Source organism: Anthonomus grandis, chromosome 4 (assembly GCF_022605725.1).
Source record: "Anthonomus grandis grandis chromosome 4, icAntGran1.3, whole genome shotgun sequence".
In the NCBI taxonomy this organism is placed as follows: Eukaryota; Metazoa; Arthropoda; class Insecta; order Coleoptera; family Curculionidae; genus Anthonomus; species Anthonomus grandis.
The window spans coordinates 35,251,582-35,277,332 of NC_065549.1; the positions used below are offsets into that span (position 1 = coordinate 35,251,582).

Consider the following 25,751-nt stretch of genomic DNA (forward strand, 5'->3'; position numbering starts at 1 on the left):
TGCAGCGGCTAAGCGTGCCATTATAATATTAGAATCGTACTAGAACACAACTTGTGTTTGTTTTCGTTAAAAGATGAGATTTTTTTTTATTGCCTTATTATTATGTTTAATATGTGTAAAAGCATGTTTAAGTGTTGGTCTAGTTGAGGAATTTAGTTGGAGTCGAATAACGTACCAGTGGCCTGAGGACAGTCAGTTAAGGGCGAGGTTCTTAGGGGCAGATGCGTATGTACCTAATTTATTATTTTGTAACTAAATAATTAAACAGTAATGTTTACTGTCATTATATACATTATCTTAAGACGAAGCAAATATATAATGGCTCTTATAAGTGATTCTATTCGGATTCACAACAAAAAAATATATAAATCTGTTACTTCACTTCTCTTCACAGCAACGACTTTATTTGCTCAAAATATAATGTTTTCAAATTGTTTTTTTTTTGGTGTTTAAATTTATTAAACTTATCGCATAAGGCACCATTATTATTAAACTGTTTGGCCAAGTAATTTGTAGAGGATATTATATATATTATCTCATAATTCCAGATATGTGAGAAAAAATTATATGAAATATAAATCGATAATTTTATTTAAACTAATTATTTTATGTGAAGAATTAAAGAAAATATTTCTGTGCTTTATTTACCTTGACATAAGCGTTGCTTTTAGGTTTTTTTTAATAGAGTTTTTTAATCGTTAGACTAATATCATACCTAACAGTGATCCTTATTTTCAGCTTCGGTGTAACTCTTGGGCGTGATTGATGAGAATGTGATGTTCAAAAAAAATCTCTTTCCTTTTAAAATCACAATGCGTTGAAACAATAGTTTTTTACCATCTAATATGCGTTAATCTCTGCATATTTGGCAAAAAAAAAAAGTTTGTTTGTTTTGACTTTAAATAATGTTTAGTATCTCCAGTGGGTGGTGCAAGTGAATATTTAGTGCCCACTTTTTACTCAATTACTAAAATATGGATATGGCTGAAAAAGCGCTGTACATACGGACAATTAATATTTCTTGGATATAAATAAAAATATAAGTTTAAGCATTATTTATTTAAAAAATACTACATATTTATATTCAATTTTGGTGAATAATCGACTAATAAATGAGATAAAACTGTGGACTGTATAAAAAAAAAAAATTGGTATTATTCACCATTGAGCGGCGAAACAAAGGGGCCTTAACAACTTACCCGTGAGGATCTAGTTGCTGGATCTTCGTGCACTTTATAGTTCTCAAGAATTTGAGGCGCCTCTGTTTACACTAATTTTGAGTTTGTAGAATTAAGGTTTTTGCGGTACCCGAAAAAATGGTGGTACTTTCAACGAACAAAACGAGAAAAATACTGCTGCTTATTGCAATCCAAAATTCTTCGCGCATAGCGCATGTCGCATAGGCCATCTTTTTTTACTAACGCGCAAAGATACCGGGTGCAATGATATATTAAAGTTACTTTATTCATTCCTTGCAATAATCAATTATAGATTAATTTTACTGATATCAATCCCAACAAAAATAATTCTCCATACTATAAAGTATTGACCAAATTTAAAATTTTGTTGATTCAAAGTTTAAAAGCTTCGCAAAAATTTAAAAAAAGAACAAAGTTATATAAAAAACTTTGTTAAAATGATGTAGGTACTCTGTGATGATAACTAGCTTACTATTTAACCTAACGTTAATTTTATTATAGATAATATTATGAAAAATAAGTCTCTAGCAAAAAAGCTGACGATTATTTAATAATTTTATATTAAGCGTACATAAATTAAGTATTCTACGCTACTTTATTGTAAGTAATTTTACTTATACATAGAATAATGATATATAATCATATTTCTTTATACTAAATACAAAACGCAAAACGGGAATTTTGTAATCTCCTTGGATCCTAACTTTACATTGACTATCTACACTTTGTTTAAAAATCTAAAATTGATGAAAAGACGTTTTGGAATTGTATGCAATAATACTCATGTGTATCGTTCTTATGTTTCTCCTAACCACTTGAGTGTCTTTGTTTTGGGTATTTTCAATAAAAGTTTTCACATGAAGAAGATAAAAATAAAGTCTAAGATGGATGGATTACACATGGTTTTAAAACCTCATTAACTAATTACACACTTAAAAAAAAATAAACCACTTATCCCTGGTTTCACACTTATTTTAATACATATAGAAGGATCTATAGAAAAATATACGAAATGCTAAGCATTTTTATTATGAAAATAGAGTCTATAAAGCACGCAATAAAGCAAAAGAAAACTAGATATTAATGATGAACTTAGGGGCAATTCCCTCAAAGTCAGGCGAATTTCCAATTATTGCAGATAATCTTAATTAGTTCTACTGCTCAGCAGTTGCAAGACTCAAAAATCAAATAAATCCTCAAATAGATCTTATATCGTATAGGTACTCAATATCTCTATACAACAATCATTTTACTTAACTCATACTGATCCATATTTAATCAAGAAACTGTTGAACGAAATAAAAAATAAAGAAACATCTGGGATTGATGGACTGTCCATTAGAGTTTTGCAGAGTTTACCTGATGAAGCTCTGGGCTCAATGGTACATACTGTATGTTGTGACACCTCTCTTTAAAGGTGGAGAACCAAATGACCCCATAAATTACAGACCAATTTCACTTTTGCCCTGCCTGTCTAAGGTTATTGAGATACTGGTCAAAGTAAGAATGGTAGCTTTCTTAACTAAAAATAACATATTAAGTGAATGTTAATTTGGTTTTCGAGAGCGCACTAGCACGAGTGATGCAATGTTTTCATTCCTGGAGAGATTATATTTGAGTTTGAATGATGGACAGTTTGCTGTAGCGGTATTTTATGACTTCTCTAAAGCCTTTGAGTGTGTCAACCATGGAGTACAGCTCGGTAAGCTTTCTAGATATGGATTTAGGGAAGTTGCTCTAGAATGGCTTAAATCTTTTTTGTCAGATAGAAAACAGTCTGTTTGGCGAAATGGCAGTTTGTCTAAACTTCGTATAGTAAGCCATGGAGTTCCTCAGGGTTCGGTTCTCAGTCCCATTTTAGTTCTATAGAATATAAGTGACCTGGCATCACTCCAGATAAGAGGAATCTTCACTATCTTTGCAGATGACACCACCATCTTATGGGCACACAATAATAAAAGCACAATAACAAGAACAATTTCTGAAGATTTATTAGTGGTTAAATAGTGATGTGATGCTAATCTGTTGTCTTTAAATATAGGTAAGACTAAATTGTTAAGTTTTAAGTTTGTATGTTCAGACCAATTAATGATTCACAACAAAGAATTGGATGTGAATAATTTTAACAGATTTATTGGAATAGTTACTGATTATAATTACTACCATCCTTCTCTGTCATTTGAATTCCATGCAGGCCTTATCTCTCTCAATAACCTACCCCTTAATAAAGCTGAAATAAAGGAATTAATTTTAGAAAGGCTAATTTTCGGCTTTTGTATCAGCTGCTGCTAGATACTGATTGGTCGCCTGTCATGGTGCAGCAGGACGTCAACTCTGCATGTGATGTTTTTTATGATATACTGAACAATACTTTCGCTAGAGCGGTATCCTTCAAGGTAAAACGTAAAAGACGTTTCCCTCCCTGGTTTTCGGGGGACATAATTCGTAATATATATAAAAAGGAAAGAGCATTTCGTAATTTTAAGATTTCCAAGTCTAATCATCATCTAGAGATATTTAGATCTCTGCGCAAGACAATTAAAGCTCTAACTGCACAAGCCTACAAAATGTACATCCATAGTATTGAGAACAAAATAACCTCCGATCCGAGTGAATTTTGGTCTTTTATTCGAAGCAAACGTAATCAGTCTCAAATCCCCGGCTCAATGAAGCTTTCTAACCAATCATACAATACGCCTGACAGCATTGCGTCCGCGTTTGGAGATTATTTCAGGAGTGTATACACGAACTCACTTCCCAGCGTTCATCCTGTCGTCTCTGAACCTCCCTTAACTTGCATAGACGTCGTCGCGCTCGCGGCTACCGACATTATAATTGCGAGCAAGTGTCTGAAAAGCAAAATGACCTCTGGCCCAGATCTAATTCCTAGTTTTTTAGCTAAGGACTGCTCTGTTGCACTTACAGACCCTTTGCTCCATATTTTTAATCTGATCCTTAACACAGGTATTTTTCCCAATATATGGAAGCAAGCCAAAGTTTGCCCTATCTTTAAAATGGGCGATGCTGGAACAATTGAGAATTATCGCCCTATATCCATGTTTTGTTTCTGGCCGCTCATGTACTACAAACCTAGCATTTTTCTCTCAGTTTGTGTGCGAAGTACTTAATGATAGAGGTCAAATCGATGTTATCTACACAGACTTTCAAAAGGCTTTTGACCAGATTGACCACTTCATCCTATTAAATAAGCTTGAACGCCAGTCTCGATTCTCCTTAACTCCTATTTAGTTGACCGCTCTCAGTTTGTAGTGGTTGAAGGCTTTAGATCTGCTTGTTTTTTACTCACCTCTGGAGTTCCTCAGGGCTCTAACTTGGACCCCCTTCTCTTTAACGTTTTCGCTAATGACTTGATCTCCACCCTCAATTGCTCTCGGTTAGCATATGCTGATGACCTAAAGCTTTTCCATAGGATTGATTCTATAGCAGATTGTGGTCAACTGCAAGAGAACATCAATACTGTACACCATTGGTGCACTTTGAACCGGCTTAACCTTAATGTTTCCAAGTGTAATGTGGCCAGCTACTTTCGAATCAAAAGTCCAGTTGTCTTTAATTACTCAGTTAATGGAGAGTCTCTGGCAAGGTCTACCTGTTTTAAGGATCTTGGAGTCACCTTTGACTAAAAATTGTCTTTTATCCCTCACATCGAAGATACTGTTTCTAAAGCTACTCGCATGCTGGGCTTTATTATTAGAAATTGCAAACTTTTAAAACACTGCTACTGCCAAAACTCTCTACTATGCATTTGTTAGATCCAGGCTGGACTACATCTCCCTCATTTGGTCTCCCATTTACAACCAGCACATTCACCTATTAGAATCAGTCCAACGATGATTCCTTAAATGTTTGGCATTTAAAGATGATGGAGTCTATCCTCCAAGGGGTTTTGACCATAACCTGCTGCTCTCTAGATATACTGAACGGTCACTTGCAAAGAGGAGAGAAATGCATTAGGTGAAATTCTTGTTTAATTTACTTAACCATAAAATTGACTGCCCATCCCTTTTGCAAAGGATTTGCTTTCATATACCATGCCCAGGTTCTAGACAGTATCCAGCTTTTAACTTGGACACAGCCAGGTCCAACATTCTGTACCAGAGTCCTATTCACTTTATGTGTCAAAACTTTAACACTATTGCTGATTTTTGTGACATTCACCATGACAATTTGGCACTTATTTTGAGTCATCTGCGTATGGTCGGTGGGGGAGGTTAGGTTATTTAGTTTTTAGTTATTTAGTTTTTAGTTTGAATACATTTGTTCACTCTTTTTTTTTCTGCTCTTTTGATTTAAATTAATTCCTGATTTTTATTCTAATTTAGTGTTGATTTTTTATTATTTATTTTCTCAAACTCACTAATTATTTTTTTTTATTACATAGCAATTCTTTTATAGTTTAGTTGCATAAATCTAATATAGTTCATGCATTCGTACTTGTACATTTAGATATTTAATTGATTTTCCTGTAACTGGGTGTATGTACCCTGTTGGAAATAAAGCTTATTATTATTATAAACTGAAGTTTCCTGACCTTACATCAGCATTGAGGTGAAAACTGGCTAGAGGATGTTATGATGTTAGATTTGTTTTAAAATGAGTTGGGATTGAAATCTACAAAATTGGTCTATTTTTGTATGATTGAACGTCACCTACGGTACCGGATAACATTTTGGGGTCGTTATAATCAAGGGTTTTTTAACTCTGTATTTGTTTTGCAAAAAAGAGCCATTAGATATATATATCTTACCTTGTGTTGCTTGTTTATTGTTAAGTTTGCTTGCCTAATAAGTATATAAAAAATATAAATCGTGCCTTGAAAATAATGGCTCTTTAAAACATTATAATACTAGACAAAACTATAATATTCCATTGCCCATTTTGAAAAGTAAACTAACATGGGATTCCCTTATATACTTGAGCTTAGATATAAAAATGTTTAAGCATCTTCCAAATTGCTTAAAAACCTCTTAAAGTCCTTTTCGCTTTAAAAAGTCTTTCACGGAACTTCTTAAAAGCAAGTATTTTTCTAGCCTAACAGTGTTTTTTAAAGATAATTGGGAATAGGCCAATAGGATATAATTAGTTTTTAGTAAAGATGTAAAGGTTAAAATTTGTGATGTTACTCTAATAAAATTTTAACTCGTTTTATTTCGAACTTTAAAATTTTAAATTTTAAAGTTTTTTCATTAAATTTTGTGTTATTATTGTTTATACTAGTATGTTGAACCTACTACTGTATTTTTTTTAAATTATGTGTTATATTATATGTTATATTAATATGTCGATTTCATTTTCGAAAATAGAAACAGGTTATGTTTATGTTGTGTTTATGTTATTATATTTTGAATTTGAATTTTATTTATTGTCATACAGAATGTTTCATTGAAAAGAGACATATTTTAAACACACATAGAAGTTATACGGAACCTTTAAAAAAAACCATAATTTATAGGCTTTTTGGAGTGGTATATAAGTTTCAAGTTTTCAAGATTTGCATTTCCTTTTTTTTGCTAAGATAAAATTACCGACTTCAAATTTACGTAGATGTCTATTTGTCAAAAAATTATAGCTTCCATTAGGATCATACTTTAAAATATAATGTAAAAAGAAATTATTGGAAATTATTTTTTCTAATCATTTATTATTTAAAACAAAGAAAGTATCTATTTAAGAAATAGAGAAGATAAAACAGAAAACTAATGATTAGGTTTAAACTCGTATTAACTATTGTCTCATCTTCATAGATAAAATGTCCAAAGGTATGTGCAATTATTTTCTATGCTACTGAATATTTTAAATTAATTTCAATTAGTCAATTCTTTTAGAAACAATCAAACACCATGTGTAGTAAGATCTGTGTTCAATCGCAAGTTAAACTTCTTCATAGCAACCAGCATAGGAACCAATTAATTAATGTGATTTAATCCAATTTTTTTCGCGTGATATTGCCAGTTTAACCGATACGGAAAAGATCTTTGGCAAAATGTTAACTTCAAATTATATCCAGTAGCAAGAAAATATAATTATTAAATACAAAAAAACCTTTAAAGTGATTACGACATTAAAATAACGCCTACCTTAATTTCTCTTTTGAAACCCAATTAGCAATTTTTCGACGCGACAACGTTGCAAATTGCAACGCAACGTTGCATTGTTACGTTGTCTTAACCGTAGAGACAATCCCGTTTTACACCAACATGAAAGAGATTTTTTTGGTTCGCTCAACGCTACGCAGTGACTACCCGTTTAACTTTCTAAACGCTTTTGCAACGTCTTTAAAGTTACTCCAAAAATACAACCTTTTTAATCCATCTTTTAAACAGTCTTTATTAATATTTGTTTTGTATGTAGTTTAATATCGTGAATTATACGGGTAAAATATCCGTTTTGACAGATTTACAAGCACTTAATTTATAAACGGAACATAGTTTACTGTGAAAAGATGTTATTTTAGCCCTAAATAACACGCGCGCCCTGAACTTATAGCGGATTTCGAAAAAAAAATAATAAGTAATTTTTTTTAATAGTTACATAAGAAACCCGCTGTTGTTGTTCCTGGTTGGCCTGAAGCAAGAGGAAGAACAGATGGACCTAACCTAAATTTTTAATATTTCAATTATTGTTTGCAGTTTGTTGCGCGTATGCAGCACGTTTTTTTACAAACTTTAATAAACAAAAACTTTAACTTTTACAAAAAAAATCATAAGTAATGTTAACATTACATTCTTAGTTCTCATTGCTGCTGCTGCTATACAAATCCTAAAAAATAAAACTTATTATAAAATTTACCATTATTTTCAAACTGGTTAGTCTCTTGTGTAAAGAAAGGCTCTAAAGTAGGATATAGGAACCATGAATAAAACCATTTACAAAAAGTAAACCCAGTATTTCAAACTTCAAATATGTAAAATTTAACACAAACCTTTTTACTGCTACCTTCCGCCACTTTTATTGATTCTACATAATCCATATCAACTTCAGGTAAGCTAGTTGTAGGCATTTTTGCTTCCATTGCGAGTTTTTTTGCGTCTGTAGTAAGTTGCAGATTATTTAAAGCCTTTATATCTCTTCATTTATTAAAGAAAGACAAAAATAATAGATCCCAATCTTTCTAAGCAAAAAATTAATTATAAAAATAAAAATATAGATTAAGTAGGTTATGTTGAATTAAATATTTTTTCTTCCTCTTATTCTCTCTATCTTTGTTTTTCATCTTCTTCCTAAAACTCTTAACATATCAAAAAGCTCCCTCTACAGCGAAAAATGCTCAACACAGACGATCAGACAATGTAACACCCATTCGCTAACGATGAGGTAACGTTGTTCTTACTGGGTTTTTGATTCGAAAAATTGTACACGACTGCACGTCGTTGTTTTAAGTGTAAATTATCATCTATAGTAAGAAATATGTTGTAAACGCAGCAGAGTTTTACAATAGTTGCGATACAGGTGCAGTACGTCGAAGTTTGGTCGAAAATAAACGACGTTGCAAAACCAACTAAATTTTGCACTGAAAACGTTACTACTAATGAAAATAAGAGTAATCTCAACTAAGGTAGTACTTGGGAATTGAGCTCCTGGCCACATCAACGACAAAAATTGTCCTAATTTTTTGTAGCCATAGATTCGATAGTCATACAACATTTTTTTAATTTAATACTTCACAAAAATGTAGAATACAACTGTTCAAACTGTCCATTATTCCCCGAGCACTTTCTGGCTTTAAAAACAATTTTATTTACTGACTGAAAACCTCTGGGTTCTTTATACGATAAAAAAGCTACTTCTGACGCGTAATATCTGCGTTATAAACTTTATAGAAGTTAAAAATTCAGAGATTGGAAGGACACAAAGTCAATGGTCTCAAATTATGTTTATTTTAAAAAACGATTACACGTGTTTCACCCTAAGGCATTGTCAGATCTAAAAGAGAATAGAAAGCAACTCTAGTATAAAAACAACAATGCATAGACACAAATTACAATGTTGAGATATGACTTACTGGTAAAGCTATTAAATTAACACCACAAACATTTAAGTTAAAACAAAAATAAAAACATAAAAAATGAAAAATAATGCTGACGTTCACATTAAATCCGGTGTCAAAACTAAATAAAATAAAAGTAAATAAAAACAAGCAGAATGAGGTTAAGTTGAACTGGAGAACGGAAATAAAGCAAAAAATAAAATAAAAAATAAAAATGGAAATATGACTTAGTCGAGAAATGAACCAGCGACCATCGGGTTCGTAGGCAAGCGCTAAACTTACGTGCTATCCAGGTCGTGATAAATATTGTTAAAAATTAAATGCGGTTTAAAGGTAAACACATCATTCACACTAGACAATACAGGACTCCTTTTTGCCCTTGCAATCTCCTTTTTCTCTAATAAGTCAAGCTTTTTTCCCTTGGGGCACTCATGAAGGATTTTTACATTTTCTGGGATGGAAGGAAAGTGTTTTGAGGACAATAAATGACTTAATGAGTTACTTATTATATTGGGTATTACGTCACTTATAGCAAAAATCAATTTAGAAATTTTTATCTCACACGCTCAACAATTGAAAAGAAGAAGAAAATAGACTTATTCACGTATTTAAAAGAAATATGAACTTAAATCTGTAACGATACCGTTCGATATACTTAATTTAATTTAAGTTCAATAAGTTTTAAATACAATAATTTACTTGAGGTATAATAGATTTTTTATATACCTAGGAGCTGAGGTTCAATCTATTAATCTCTGAGCTCGTTTCTTCTTTTCAATATCCTACCTAACTTTGTTATGAATATTACAATTAAAAAACGATAAAAAAAAAATAACAAGAAGACCTACTTTTTTTAAAAATACCTAATTTGAACCAACGTTTCGGTAGTTATATCTAGTACCGTTATCAAGGTATTTAAAGTAAAATTAAATTAAATTAAATAAAAAATAAAAAATATACTTATCTTTCAAATTTTTTTATATTTTATTTTTAATTTAATTTAATTTTACTTTAATTACCTTGATAACGGTAGTAGATATAACTACCGAAACGTTGGTTCAAATTAGGTATTTTTAAAAAAAGTAGGTCTTCTTGTTGTTTTTTATCGTTTTTTAATTGTAATATTCATAACAAAGTTAGGTAGGATATTGAAAAGAAGAAACGAGCTCAGAGATTAATAGATTGAACCTCAGCTCCTAGGTATATAAAAAATCTATTATACCTCAAGTAAATTATTGTATTTAAAACTTATTGAACTTAAATTAAATTAAGTATATCGAACGGTATCGTTACAGATTTAAGTTCATATTTCTTTTAAATACGTGAATAAGTCTATTTTCTTCTTCTTTTCAATTGTTGAGCGTGTGAGATAAAAATTTCTAAATTGATTTTTGCTATAAGTGACGTAATATCCAATATAATAAGTAACTCATTATGAATTCGTCACAACAATACAGATTTTAAATAAATGACTTGCAAAAACCGATTTAGTCTCGGTGATTTCGGTATCTTTGTGTTTATTATATTCTCTTAAGTGTTCCTGCACTCTCGTTTTTATTTTCCTTCCAGACTGACCAATGTAAACGGCGTTACAGTCCCCGCAGTTAAGTGAGTAAACTCCCGATTGGGTTAAGGGTTCTCTTTTATCTTTAATGTTTACGAGCTTTTTAAATAATGTGTTGGAAGTTTTGAATGATGTCTGCAAATTATAGTTCTTAAAAAATTTATCCAATCGGGAGGAGATACTACCAAAGTAAGTGAGGCAATGAAATCTAGAATTTTTAATGCTGGTGTTATAGATTAAATTATAGGAGAGCTTGTATTTATTATAAAATTTGAAATAAATTTTATTAATTATACTTAATGGAAACCCATTATTTACTGCAATCTGTTTAATTGTAGCTAACTGTTTTTGAAAGGCGCTTGTTGATAATGGTATTTTGAATAACCGGTAGAAAAAGGAATGAAATGCAGCAAATTTATAAGAATACGGGGAATTAGAGTCAAACTAGATAATGTTGTCCATCGAGGAAGGTTTTTTATAAATATCAAAAAATTTTGTTATCTCTAGTCAGCAAAAGGTCTAAAAAAGGAAGCTGACCGCCTTTTTTTTTTTCTAATTTAAAAGTTTTGTTAGGATGTCGAGAGTTTAAAAAATACAAAAAAATTTACTTTGTGTCCCTCCAATCTCTGAATTTTTATTATTAAGAGGTCTCTTTGAGAAAAATGCACTACTTTTTTGAATTTATAAAAGTTAAATTTAATAGTCAACAAGATTAAAATCAGGCAACCGAAAAAGCAATTGATTGCCTCTGCCTATTTATAGATTTGGAAATTTGTCATTTGAGAAGTCAGTTAAATTTCTTTTAAAATATAGAGAAGCACCACTATGTTGAAAATATATTTCTGCAATGTTTATACTTGCATCAGAATTGGTAAAATATTGTGAATGAAATTAAAATAAATTTTGCCATTTGGTCTATATGTCCAATGGAGTCCATACCATTTATTAATAGAAAATAAATGCTCCTTGTATAACTCTTGGATTTTTGGCTATTAAAATATTCATATTTCTTAAATTATTCATTCGATCTCTTGTAAGCTGAGCCTCAAAATTTTTATTTTATGTAACCCACCTTAAAAAATTCATTCCTATAGCAGTATTCTATAATATATTTCTATGTCCCTTCTCCAAAATTTAGTATTCATAAAGATAAACATTATTTTAATCAATGTATTTACGTGTGTTTTGAATTATTAATCATTGTCAAGTAGTATGCCCCAATTCTGTACGGGAATACCAAATCTCAGCTTGTGTTCATATAATTTGTATCCTATAATATTGTCTTTGATGGTGTCGTCTGACCTTTTTTTGTCTGACCGTTTTTTACGTTTCCAAAGATCATAAAATTGATTTTAGATGAGTTTTGAAGCAAATGGTGTATTTTGGCTAAATCTAATTTAATTAATAATTTGACCTCTTTAAGACTTTCAAAATGAAAATAAGAATTCAGATGAGTCACCAGCCAATCATGTTATTTATAAAATTTAAGGGATTCAAATCTATCAGACGTATAAAGTAAAAATAGGAAACATTAGAAAACAGGATCATTTCATAATCATTGAATCATACATAATCTTTTGATACGCCGAATAATATTTTGACTTGATCTATTTTTATACCATAGATAGAAGTAGTTTTAAACAGATATCAAGAATAAGTTTATATGAAGATGATGAGAAACTATAATTCTTTAACTTGGAAATTAAAAGAGTATAATAATGGTATAAAACCTCAAACATCTTACCGATTATAACAACAATTGATTAACATAGCTTATATCGATATTATAAGTGTTATTGCTAACATTGTTCTTCAAACCACCAATGAGCAATAAAGGTAGGTTTGTGGAGATATTCCGTAAGTCAAAACTGAGTCATTACTCTAACGTATACTTAAGAACTATCCCGATAAATCTACCTTTTTGATCCAGGTAATTTTTTTTAATTAGGAGTGACAATGTTTCTTTTTAATCTATCAATTCGCATGGAGGCGAATATTACGACTTCCTTATTCTATTCATTGAGTTCTGCAACTTTAACGTTTTCAAACTCTTTTTTACTATATTTACTAACTTTTTATCGGACTTAAATCAAATAGTTAAATTTTGTGGTTCAATATCTACAAAACGTGTTATTATTTACCAAGGGCAATGCACTTAGAAAATCTCGGAGAATATAATTAATATAATATGAATCTAAAAGGTCATGCATTCTACTAGCACGACAATTTAGAAAAACGTATGCATAATTGATTTTTAAGCTGCTTGTCAATTAAGATTAAATTTTAAAATATAGTGAACTTTTATATTCTAACATTTCTGAATTTTGAAAGTAAAACTACATCAAGTAAAATGAAACAGTGAACGTAAACAAATTAATATAGGTTGACGGAAATATAAGGGATCTGCATATTGCACTTTACCTTCCACCATGTATAATGGAAAGAAATGATTTTATCTTTAGCTTCTGATCGCAGATAGTGAAATACAACAACCTTGAAAGGCTCGACGCCACATTTTTCATGCTTTGATACAGTATCTCTGTTTGTTGGATAAGCCGAAAGTCCATATTACATTTTTATAGGTACTTGCACTACTTTATTGTACAACCATAGCCCAGATAGTTCACACTTGCAGGACTAATTATTAAGGAGTAGAGTCTTAGAAATGAAATAAAAAGACTACTTAGTCAGATCATTAAAACTGTATAAGGTTACCAGATACTTTAATTCATATTTTAAAGCATGTACTCGTTAATACACTATTTGATAAAATGATTTACCTTTTCAGATCCAGTAACTTTATTTCATGTTTTCAAGCATAACTTCTAGGTCGCTCTACAGGTATTATTAAGTGAGGGATAAATATTTTTGCATAGCCTATATACAGGATGTTTTACAGCCATCGAATCAAACTTCTAGGGATTATTCAGTGCAACAGTAGAAAACATTTGAGTATAGGGACTCATGTCTGGAAAATGGTCACTACGGCCCTACGGCCCTAAGACGCGTTAAAATTTAGAAAGACGATCGTAATTGCCTAAATAGCTAAATAGATAAAAATACCTAAGAGTAGCAGCCCGGTCGTTCAAGAGCATTATCCCAAACAACAGCATTCGGGATACAAAAAGTTTATTGTGATTCATCGGCGGTGCTCCGAGACAGGCATGTTTCAAACCAACATGCATGATACTGGTGTTACTCAAACCGTAAGAATAGTCTAATTTGAAGAAGAGGTCATTCAGCAAGTTGCCGATAAACCATCAAGTAGCACACGTCACATTACTAAGTATTTGAATATGAGTAACGCTTTGTCTAGTGCTACACGAGCAACAATTTTATCCTTACAGCTTCCAGAAAGTGCAAGAGTTGACTGCAGTCGATTATCATTGTAGAGTTCAATTTTGTAAATGGTTTCTTCATCAAATTGCGGCTCAACCAAATTTTTCACACTATATTTTATGGATCGATGAAGCCTCTTTCACAAGAGACGGTATTTTTAATAGTAGATATAGCCATGTTTAGGACGAAGAAAATCCCCATACAATTTTTCGTAGAAAACATCAGCAATGTTGGTCTTTCAATGTATGGGCAGGCATTGTTGATGATTATTTAATTGGAAATTTTTTGGAGGAAGCAGTTTTAGAACTTCCAATATAAATATAAATATAAATATTCCAATAAAGGTTCGACAGCAAATGTGATTTCAACATGATGGAGCAGCGGCTCACTTTGCTGTACAAGTACGCGAGGATTTGGGTCAGTAGTTTGAGCACCGTTAGATTGCCAGAGGTAGATCAGTTTTTTGGCCTCCTAGGTTAATCGATTTCACATCGCTAGATTTTTTCCTGTGGGGACATGTAAAGTCATTGGTCCACGAAACTCCTATAGAATCAATGCATCAATTTATTTGGTAATGTAACATGGAAAATTGTTTATCATTTTAAATAATGTATGACACTGTGAATCAACCATTTGGCTTACCAAAGTTTAAGTTGATAATTTATTATTTATTACCACACATTTTTGCTTACTATTCGCTTATACGGCAACCGATTTTGTTTTTTTCGGTTTGGTCAGATAGGAGGGTATGCCCTTTAAAATAATGTATTATACTTAGTGTAGCCATTAGAAATACAAAAGCTTGAGGTCGATAAAATATCCATAGACATTTTAATGCTGCTTATAGGTGTCACATGATGGGAGTTCCCATTTGATATACCAAAGTGAGGTTAGCTGGAGGTGAGGAGTTGATTGACAGAACTTGTGAAATATTAAATTAAACTTCTCCCTGCATATCTAAATTAACGTTTTTTTTTCAAGAAATTATTAAGGGTCGTTTGTTTTGAAATGAAAGCACTGTATATCTTTTTAAACTTTTACAAAGTATTTTTCTTTTAATAAATAGAGCTGCACCTAGAGGAGCTCGGTACAGACCCACTAAACCTATTTCTAAAGGTGATGGAGCAGCGGCTGAGTCCCCAATTGTATTTGAAGGAAATACCAATGCAAATGTTACTCCAAAGAACGATACTACTTCCGAAATTGATCAAAATTCTGGATCAAATAATGAAGTTATACCATCATCTGTCGATTATCAATATAGTAAGTAGTTTCATTTTATTATAGTAATTACTATAAATCTTCAATCATTACTAATGGCTAGCCAATTATCATAAAGAACACGATTTTATGAACACTAAAACTATAAAATATCTTAATTTATTTTCCGCTTCTTTTATTGTTACTGTTACTTGTTTGTTATTATTGTGCTAAACTTGTTAGTGTTTGTTACTGTTTATCTCCTCGATATCTATGTTATCATCATCTTATGTGCTATTTTTCTAACTAGCTTCGACTTTTTCTTTCTAACGTTTATTAAGATGTTCACTAAAAATAGTTAAGAACCGTGACGGTCTGTACTATGATTTTTGTGAAAAAGGTCTTGAAATTATAAGGTCGATTTTATTTTTCGTTACTCCGTTAGGGCTAGGCCATGTTTATTTCCTCTGGGAAACCTTTATAAATAAGCTGTTCATAGCATAAAATTACAGATAGTAAGACTAGACTAACCACGACTAATAAACTGGATATTCAGAAATTGTAGAATAATGCCATGTGGATCTCTACAAGAAAACGACAGTATCGGAGGATACCACAACCATTATAACCCATAATACCCTAATTATATAACCCAAAATATAAAACCATGAGTCAAATAATAATCAGATGTCACACTAGACTAAATTAACAACAGCTTAAAGCGCTACTAAAAGTACTGTGAAAACTATACACTATACAAAAGACTAACAACGAAATTTGAGATCTGTCGATTAAAAGAATATGAGAGCTATGTCACACCGATCATATTCACACAGGTTTATTTTTATTGAAAAATGCCTAAAGTACAATAAGCCTTTGGTGCCCGTTTACGAGGACTACGAAAAAGCTTTTGATACATTGGACCAACGTAGTATGTTTTAAGCCCTCGCGCATTGTAGATTCTACCATCGTTACACCAAACTTATCGAGGCTAGTTACAAGAAAGGAATGCTGTCCTTAGGCTCCATAAAGATACTTCTGACTTCAAAAAGAAACAAGGTATGCAGCAAGATGATGTTATCTCTCCCAAATTATTCACTAACCTTTGGAGCACATGTTTAAGCATAATAAGACCGAAAATTTTGTGCTAACAGCAATGGCGAGAAACTGAGCCATCTATTCTTCGCCAATGATCTGATAATAAATGCAGACAAATTCAATGGAGCAGAAGAGACGCTAAGAGAACTGGAACATTATTAGAACAACTGAAATAAGAACTGAAACACTGACCTGGGGCACTATATTCGATTGAGAAAAGCCAATCAAAATTGTTTTTGTGAAATCGGCATAAAAATAAGTCTTACCTGGGCATGACTGATTACCTGGGCAAGACTGATACAGAGAAGCATGTAAAGATATTTGTTGCCTCGCTCTTTGAGAGATAGGGTTCCGAATATGAAAAGAAGAAGTGGATGCTATCGTAAGAATATCGAATCTCAAATGGAACTGGGCAGGCCACATTTCTAGAATAAACAATGGCAAATTGACAAAAAAAATAACCGAATGGAGACCTAGAGATCATGCACTTTGCTGCTAAGTTTTTTAAATATAAATATTAATAAGATAGCAAGCAGGCTTCAAGTTTATTAATTATAATTAACTTTCTAAATTATAATAAAGACACTTTGATTCCATCAGTATATACTATAATACATGGGTGACAAACGAAGGTCTTGGATGTGGGCATAAATGTATTAACTTGTAATAATAATTTACACATGTATTATATGTTAAAGAGATTACTAATCTTATCTTAATCTTAATAATAATTAACACATTACTTGCGTCTCCTACTTACCTATTTATTACCATCCAACCCAGGCTAAACTTTAACCTAACGCTTTGTCTACGAATTTATGTTGCATGTTAATGCGTGTTAAATGGTTTATACAGGGTGTTTGAGAACTATGGGATCAAACTTGTAGGGGTTATTCAATGCAATAGTAGAAAACATTTGAGTATAGGAACCTATGTCTGGAAAAGTGTCACTATGGCACTATGACCCAAAGACGCGTTAAAATGTAAAAGAACGATAAATTGCCTAAATAGGATTTAATTCATTTAATTTTTGCCTTTTGTATATGATATTATCACAATAATTGTTCAAAATGTCTTCCTCCAACCTGAATACACTGATTTAAACGATGCACACGATTTCGTCGGACTTGACTAAAATTTTGATACTTGTTTTGAATGATTCAATGATTCAATGAATGATGAATTCGCCCAATTAATCTTTACATATTCACATAGAAAAAAATTGAAAAAAAATCTAGTGCAGTTAGATCGGGTGACCTAGGAGCAAGAAACTGCTTCACTTCTGGCAATCCAATAATACCCAAACCGCTGAGCTAAATCCTCACGTACTTGTACAGCAAAGCGACCACATTTGCTGTCGAACGTTTATTGGAACATTTTTCGTCCAGCCGGTAATTAGGTCCTGTTAACAGTTTTGGTAGAAAGTATGGAACAATTAAATAATTATCAACAATGCCTGCCCATACGTTGAAACATCAACGTTGCTGATGTTTTCTATGAAAAATTGCATGTGGATTTTATTCGTTCCAAACAGCTATGTCTACTATTAAAAGTGCCATCTCTTGTGAAAGGGGCTTTATTAGTCCATAGAATATAGCATAAGATATTTGCTTGTGATTTGCTTTGAGGATAATCGGCTGCAGTCAATTCTTCAACTTTTTGGAAATGGTTGTTGGTCGATATAGAATGCAGCTACAAAAAACAATCTCTGTTATCGTTTTTAAAGTCAAGGCAAAAATTAAATGCGTTAAATCCTATTTGAGTAATTCATCGTCTTTCTAAATTTTAATGCGTCTTAGGGCTGTAGTGCCGTAATGACACTTTTCCGGACATGGGCCCCTATACTCAAATGTTTTCTACTGTTGCACTGAATAACCCCTAGAAGTTTGATCCCATAGTTCTGAAACACCCTGAAGACGCTGAATATTATGACCGAACATGAATTGCGATTTAAATATATATATTTTTTTAAGTTAACAACATTCCCATGGGTGCCAATGTCTGGAAGGACAAGCTATTTATAACCATTCCTAGGAGAAGATTGGGAGTCCCTTCAACACTTAATTATGTACCACTGAATAATGCTGAGCGAAACAATGTTCCTTTAATACCATATCCTAGCTGGAATATGAATTTATATCCCGATACTAGCGGACAACTGGAAAACTTTGTGTCCGTTTATAGAATAGCCATTGATGTATGTGATAGAATGTGGTTTGTGGATACTGGAATTGTTGAAACATTAGGTAAATAATTAAGTTAACATAACTTAATAATGTACTTATGTTATTTCATTCTGAGGAGTTTTAGGTACATTGGCAACGTTGCAAAACTTTTAGTAGATTCTAGCGCAGCTCGTTTCACGACCGCATAATATTGACAGAACTGAGCGTTGCCAATGCAACAAAATAAAAATTTAAAAAAATATTTTTTTGTACTTTAAACCCTGTACAAAAGATATTTTTTGCTTTCAAATAAAAACTTGACATAAAAATGTATGAAATGAAATTTTAGAATGAGTACTTTTTTTTAAGGCAACAGAACACAAGTTAAGCCTCATCAACTTATCGCTATTAATCTTCAAACGGACCAAGTCATACTGAGGTTTAATTTGCCCGAAAATGTAATAACATCGGCTACAGTTTTGGCCAGTTTAACGGTTGATACTCCTAAGGGATCTTGTGGTGATGCTTTTGTTTATTTTCCAGGTAGGTAAATTTTTTATATATTTTCTAAATAATAGTGTATATATTTTGGCATTTGATAAAGAGTCGCGATATCCAGCATATATCTAGGTAACATTAATAATTACTTAGAACATTAAAAAGCTAGAATTAGCTTTACCATAAAACAATGAACCATTTGTTTGCTTGCAATATCTCTGATGCATTGATGCCAAATACTTATGTAGAAATGGCAAAAAAATACACTTTATAATATTATAAAAATTTGTCACTTGTTTGACAGGTGCAAAATAATACTATTCCTCTTTAATAAAATATTCAGATTTTTTTTTCATAAAATATGATAAGATACTCTATAAAGAAGTCAATATTCAAAGTTAAATGAATGTAGATAACGTCCCTATATTAGATAAAAAAGCAAGAATATCGCAACGCCGCTCGATCGCATTGTTGATTCCACCGACACAAGTAGTAATCTTTACCAGTGACGTCGTCAAAAAATATTGACATAATAAATATTTATTAACAATAGATTATGCTTTAAATTATAAATAATATTACCGTTTGTGAAATATTTATGCGTTTTTTAACGGACTTCATTAGAGTAAAGGTACTATCTAATAAAAAGCATTTTTATAGCACTTTGGCCTGCGGTGTTGCCATTCCAAATTTTTTAGAAGTGGTTTTGGGAATAAGAATGTTAATATTTTTTTTGCTTTGAAGATGTTAGCTTTGCGCTTAGAATAACATATATCTATTTTTAACTTTTTATTCTTAATCCAAAATCTAACATTAATAAGTTAAATTAACATTATTATATGTGTTGATATATAGTAGAAAATTTCCTTTTTTAAGAATGCGTGTAAACTTGACAACAGAGAATCGATAAATATGTTTATAAACAAAACAACCTCCTTGCCCCTGTGCATATGTTGAACTCAAAAAAAAAAGTTGTTTACTAATGCAAGGCTTTTAATTTTCTAAGAATAATTATTATTAGGCATATTTTTTCCAAATTTTCTTTCATCGCGTTTAAAAAATTTTAGTTTGATGGCAAGCGTCATATAAGTTATATTTATATTGATAAATTACACCGAACAAATATTCGTACATCCTTGCAACTACTTTTAAACTTTTCAGAAAATACTGGTGGAAAAAGTTAGGTGATGTCATGAAATTTAAATACTATCAGCAGCCCAACCTATGCAAAATTGTTATGGAAAAGAAATTACCTAACATACATTCAATATTTTCCACAATAATAAACACAATGTGTATTGCCTTCATTAAGTTCTTGGCATGCTCAGAATTAATTTTTCGAGGTAATCTTGTGGCAAGTCTCATCATTAAGGTAGAATTCCTCTTGGTTAAATATTGTGTCATTAAAGAATACATATGCTTGATTAGCTTTAGGTGTGAAAAAAGTGCAGGTATTCTAAGAAAAGTAACACCTGAGCATCGCAGAGAAGTTCGGACTTCTAAAATACCACACAAAGATACATCATAATTAAAATTATATTTATTATTAGATAATTTCTCCAATTTCGACGAACGATGCCAATAATAATATTGGAAGAATGAAAAGAAGCATAAAGGGCACATAACATATTGTTGTGGTATATATAAACGTACGTACACTGTTCTGAAGCAATTCCTCTCCAGGTCAAAACAGCGCCTCTTCTGAAAGAGTAGACTTATTGTGCCCTTCTACCATGTCGACTTTTTTCCTAAGAGAATCCGATATTCACTCTTTATTTCGAGGATCCCTAGCGTACTGTTTATATTGGCCAGAGAATAATCTCTTAACGACATTGCAAAATAAATAAAACTTAATTAACGCGAGTAAGAACGTAGTGTATGATTCAAGATGATAAAAGGATAACATGAAAGTTAAATACAAACTTAAAAGATACGTTAGCTTTTAAATTACTTTAAAATACCATTTTACGACGAGAATTTTTTGATCTATGTGTTATTTACTTTCCTTTGAAATAATTCATGTTTACAGTGGTTTACTATTTGCAACCTGCCTCCAAATCAATATCAGGTATTAAGACTTTTTTTAGAAATTTGACCTTTATTTGGACTTTTTTTGATAATAAATATTTAAAATAGTGATTTGATTTTTTGCCTAGCATTGAATCCAATGTCGACTCTCCTCAACCGGACAGATTACGGCTTTGAGTTGAATATCAAACAACCAAAGAGATTGTTTCATTTACTTTATATCGATAATGTTAACCTGGTTACCACCATACACTGGCGAGACAAACAATATTTTTGAACTAATAAACATTGTCCAGGACTACAGGCAATACTTCGGAATAGACTTCGGGATTGACAAGTATGAAAGGAAAACCATCCAGAAGGGAGTTGTGAAGGCATCACCTTCGGAACATCTTGATATAACCCAGCTATCCCCAGAAGGAACTTATTGTTACTTGGGAATACCACAAAATGATTGCCTAAACCTTGCAGTTCTGAAGATTTGATGAGCACCGATCTTTTAGGCGGAAACCTTATTGCTGCGGTTAATTCATGGACCACCATGTATTCGCTTAAAATTGTTAAATAGTTTGTTACATATATGGAAAAGCTGGATAGATTAGCTCGGAGAATCTTCACAAAACGTAGAAAGGTGTACCCCAAATCAATTCATTAGTAGAAAGATTGTATGATTCACGCAAAGAAGATGGAAGAGCACTTGTTAAAGAGTTTCTGGTATCTGATAATTAAGTAATGAGGGAGGTTGCTAAGGAAAACAATGACTATATACAAAAAGAAAAACAGTGAAGAAATTTAACAGTTTTGTACAGTGAAGAAATACATGTAGATAACTTACTAATTTGGCTAAAGGAAAACCACATATACTCAGCAACAGAAGGATTCATAATGGAAATTCATGACAGGGTAATCACAACTAACAACTACGAGAAACGTTGTTTAAAAGAAGATGTGCCGGATAGATGCCCGTATGTAGTAACGTTGGAGAGGAAATAGAGCATGTAATGGACTCGGAAGACATAATCAGTTTGCCAGAATAGTGCACTAATAACTTGCCATTAAGAACGATCTGCCAAAAGAGGACTTTTCACCATTCTATAAATATGAGTCACAACCAGTACTGAAGTTGGAGGCTTACGTATTATATTAGCATAGGCTTATAACTACCGATAGAAGAATTAAACTTAACAGGCCTGAAATTCACATGATAAACAAAGAAGAAAAAATAGGTATCATCTTCGATATAGCAGATTTAGTGTTCTCAATAAAAAATACGTGGAAATGAAAACAAGTGTGAATCCATCCCTTGGCGACTTCCGCGGAAGCAATAATGTCAATCTGCAATTATTAGGATTTTTAGCAACCATCATCAATGTAGGACAGCGCACTATACTGCTGCAAACCTGCCACCTAGTGAGAAAGTTCCTAGGAGAGGACAAAGGAGCCCGAACGATCTTCACGTCCATGCCAAACTATTCTTATAACTAGAGGGCATACACTTTTCTTTTAGCATAAATATTGAAAGTAAGTTCTGTCATTTATGATAAGAAGTGCACCTAACATATCATTTTATATCTGGCTAGGCTAAAAAAGAATACCTTGACCAACTTAACAATGTGGTAAAATAACGACATTGGAATACATGTAGGCACTACAACATCAAAGTAATACAGTTCACCTAATATATTGTACGAACACAACCCAGATCCAATAGTTGACAGCCCATACTTAATTCTTATATGGGATAAGAAAATATATACAGGCAAAGAAATGAAATCCATTAAAGCCGACCTGGTACTAAAGTATAAAGAAGCAAAACAATGTCTTATAACAGACGTTGATGTGTTATCAGACTACAAAACCACACAAAAAGAAGCAGAGAAAAAAAGAATAAATACAAAAAAGATATCCATATGGAAATGCAAAGAATGTAGAACGTGCATACTTAAGTCATCTCAATAGTCATCGGAGGAATAGGGTTCATCTCAAAAGTCACAGCCAACGTAATAAAGGAAGCCCCTGGAAAACACAATCTCGTGAGCATGAAGAAAAAAGTAGTGCTAAGTACAGCCTATATACTGCAAAGTGTATTATAAACACTGGTTAAAATTATAAAAACTGTCATCAAAAAACAACAATATCCTTTTATTTATTCCAAAACTAGCTAATCAGTGTTCGTAAATTAAATAATACATCATTAAACTGTAAACTATTTGAAACGAAAAACTACATTGGATTGCCTATAAGTAGAGGCAGCTACTAAAGCAAAAAATATATATAAACAGACAATAAATAAACATAGCTACCCCAGTAAGTGACAAAAAAAATATTAAATAAAAAAAAAATAGGAAAAGTGAAGAGAAGAGCGACAAAACTTATTACTTTCAGTATGTCCCGTCTCAACTAAATTATATAATTATTTTTTGTGGATGATACATGATATATTTTCTCTAAAAATGATTCTTGCTATTTCTTTTTTGGTCTGTAAGTGCTTTTTCAAGCGTCTTGCAAAGTTTGTTTTTTTATAAAAAAGTGATAAACTCGCCTTACTATTTTAGTAAAAAAATGTTAATTATTAATTAAATTAATTATTAATTGTATACATTATTTTTGTAACATTTGTAATTTTAATTTGTAATATTTTAATAAGTAGGTTGTTACGAGTTCAATATATATAAATATAAATATTTGTTTTTAGATTTAGCTGGTTATGGTCTGATAGTCTTTAGCCTCAGAGACCGCAAAGCCTGGAGAGTATCACATAATTACTTTTTCTTAGAGCCGATGGCCGGTGACTTTAATATTGCGGGTCATAACTTCCAATGGAATGACGGAGTGTTTAGCGTTGAGTTAAGCGATATGAAGTCTGATGGTTATAGAGATATGTTTTTCCATGCCATGTCAGGGACACATATGTACAAAGTTTCTACAAGAGTTTTGAGGAACGAAAGCTTGGCTACTAGAAGTTTTCATGATGATGATTTTGTGGTAAGTTTTTTTTTATTTACATCTTGCACTTCATTAATACAATCGAAATAGTCGTATACTTTTTTTTAAGTTGGTCAGTTTCCTTTTGTTTTTTTTACAATATTAATAATAATAATAATAATAATAATAATAATAATAATAATAATAATAATAAGTATTTTTTACTTACTCAACTCAAAAATACATATAAAATTTCATTTGACAAAAAATATTCCACCAGTAAATAACAGACCGACAGATTAATGCATATAGCAGATTCTGCTCTTTAACACTGCGGTCAAGCATCAATGTATGAATCAACTTGTAAGTGTGACAATACTTAAATCTAAATTTATAAACATGCATATATAACATTTATCTTTAATCTTTTTTACCACAAATAAAACATATGTTTAAACTAAACCAAAGAGCATAACTATGCTGGATACAAGGTTCAGAAGGCTATTTACTGACCATCAAACAGCACTGTAAAAATATTCTATTTGGAAACATTCCTAAAATGCTGTATTGGAATATCGAACTTAATTTATTATTTTATACAAAATATTTTAAAAATTAAGTTATTTATCTTAAGAGGTTGTAGAATTCTTCAAAAGTTGATATACCAAAAATCGCATATAAGTGCATATAACTAAAATTTGTCTAATTACTTTGTAAGAAAAAAAATAAATTATTAATAGTTCATAGTAAAAGCTAATAAAAACCAAAAGCAACATGTCGTTTATTTGAAGAAATTATTAGATTTCTTGACATACAATTCTTAGAACAATGAGATCAATCTGAAATGTTAAAATTAAAGGAGACATTTTAGAAATAGTTGTCAAAGACAACTCGACAAGAACAGTATTATCCTTGTGTAAAAGTATTACATTCTAAAGGTCATCCGAGAACTGACTATTGAAATACTCGTATATTTTGATTCTCTTCATTTTAAAGCATTTAACTTTGTCTTTTTTCTAGATTTTAGGAGATCGAGGACCACAATCTCAAACATCCACGGCAGATATTCACAAGCCTACCGGAATAATGTTTTTGGGTTTGGTAAACCAAAACGCTCTTGGATGCTGGAACATTAAAAAAAGCCTTAAGACCATCGACATAGTACAAAAAGACGATCAAAAGATGATCTATCCATCTGATGTAAAAGTTTCCGGAGACAAAGTTTACGTCCTAACTAATACGATGCCTGAATTTTTATATGGGCGACTTAATTATGATGTCACAAATTTTAGAGTTTGGGCTAATGATGTGAGAAAAGCTGTTCAGGACACCAAGTGTCAAGGCGGTCGCTAATAATGAAATAAGATACTTATGTTGAATATGACAGACAGAATTTTTTTTAAAATGCAACAAGTTTTTCTTTGAAATAGATGCAGTAGTTAAACTTTAGTTTCATGTAAGTTAGAATTTTAAGGTATAATAAACTTATTTTTTTAAATACGCTGGTGTTTGCATCTTATGGATAATAAGCTATTTGGCGCCTGACTCCTTATTTTAAAATTTTATTAATACTTATATTTATAGTATTTTAAATATATTTTAGAATCTCTACAATATTTGGTCACAGCATACATGATATTAGATTCTACTGAATCAATTACAATTTTATCTGCAAGAATCCTGTATGAATTCGGGTATGAAATTTGAACTCTTTTATTATATGTTTA

The 25,751-nt window shown here is 31.5% G+C and overlaps 1 protein-coding gene across 1 annotated transcript; it reads left to right on the forward strand.

The window, feature by feature from the left end:
* On the forward strand, positions 1–25,524 carry LOC126735093 (L-dopachrome tautomerase yellow-f2-like). Its single transcript, XM_050438995.1, has 6 exons — positions 1–225; positions 15,177–15,373; positions 18,382–18,654; positions 18,943–19,116; positions 23,795–24,084; positions 25,045–25,524. The coding sequence occupies exons 1-6, from the start codon at positions 74–76 to the stop codon at positions 25,375–25,377; spliced, it is 1,419 nt and encodes a 472-aa protein (XP_050294952.1). The 5' UTR covers positions 1–73; the 3' UTR covers positions 25,378–25,524.
* Positions 25,525–25,751: the final 227 nt, after the last annotated feature.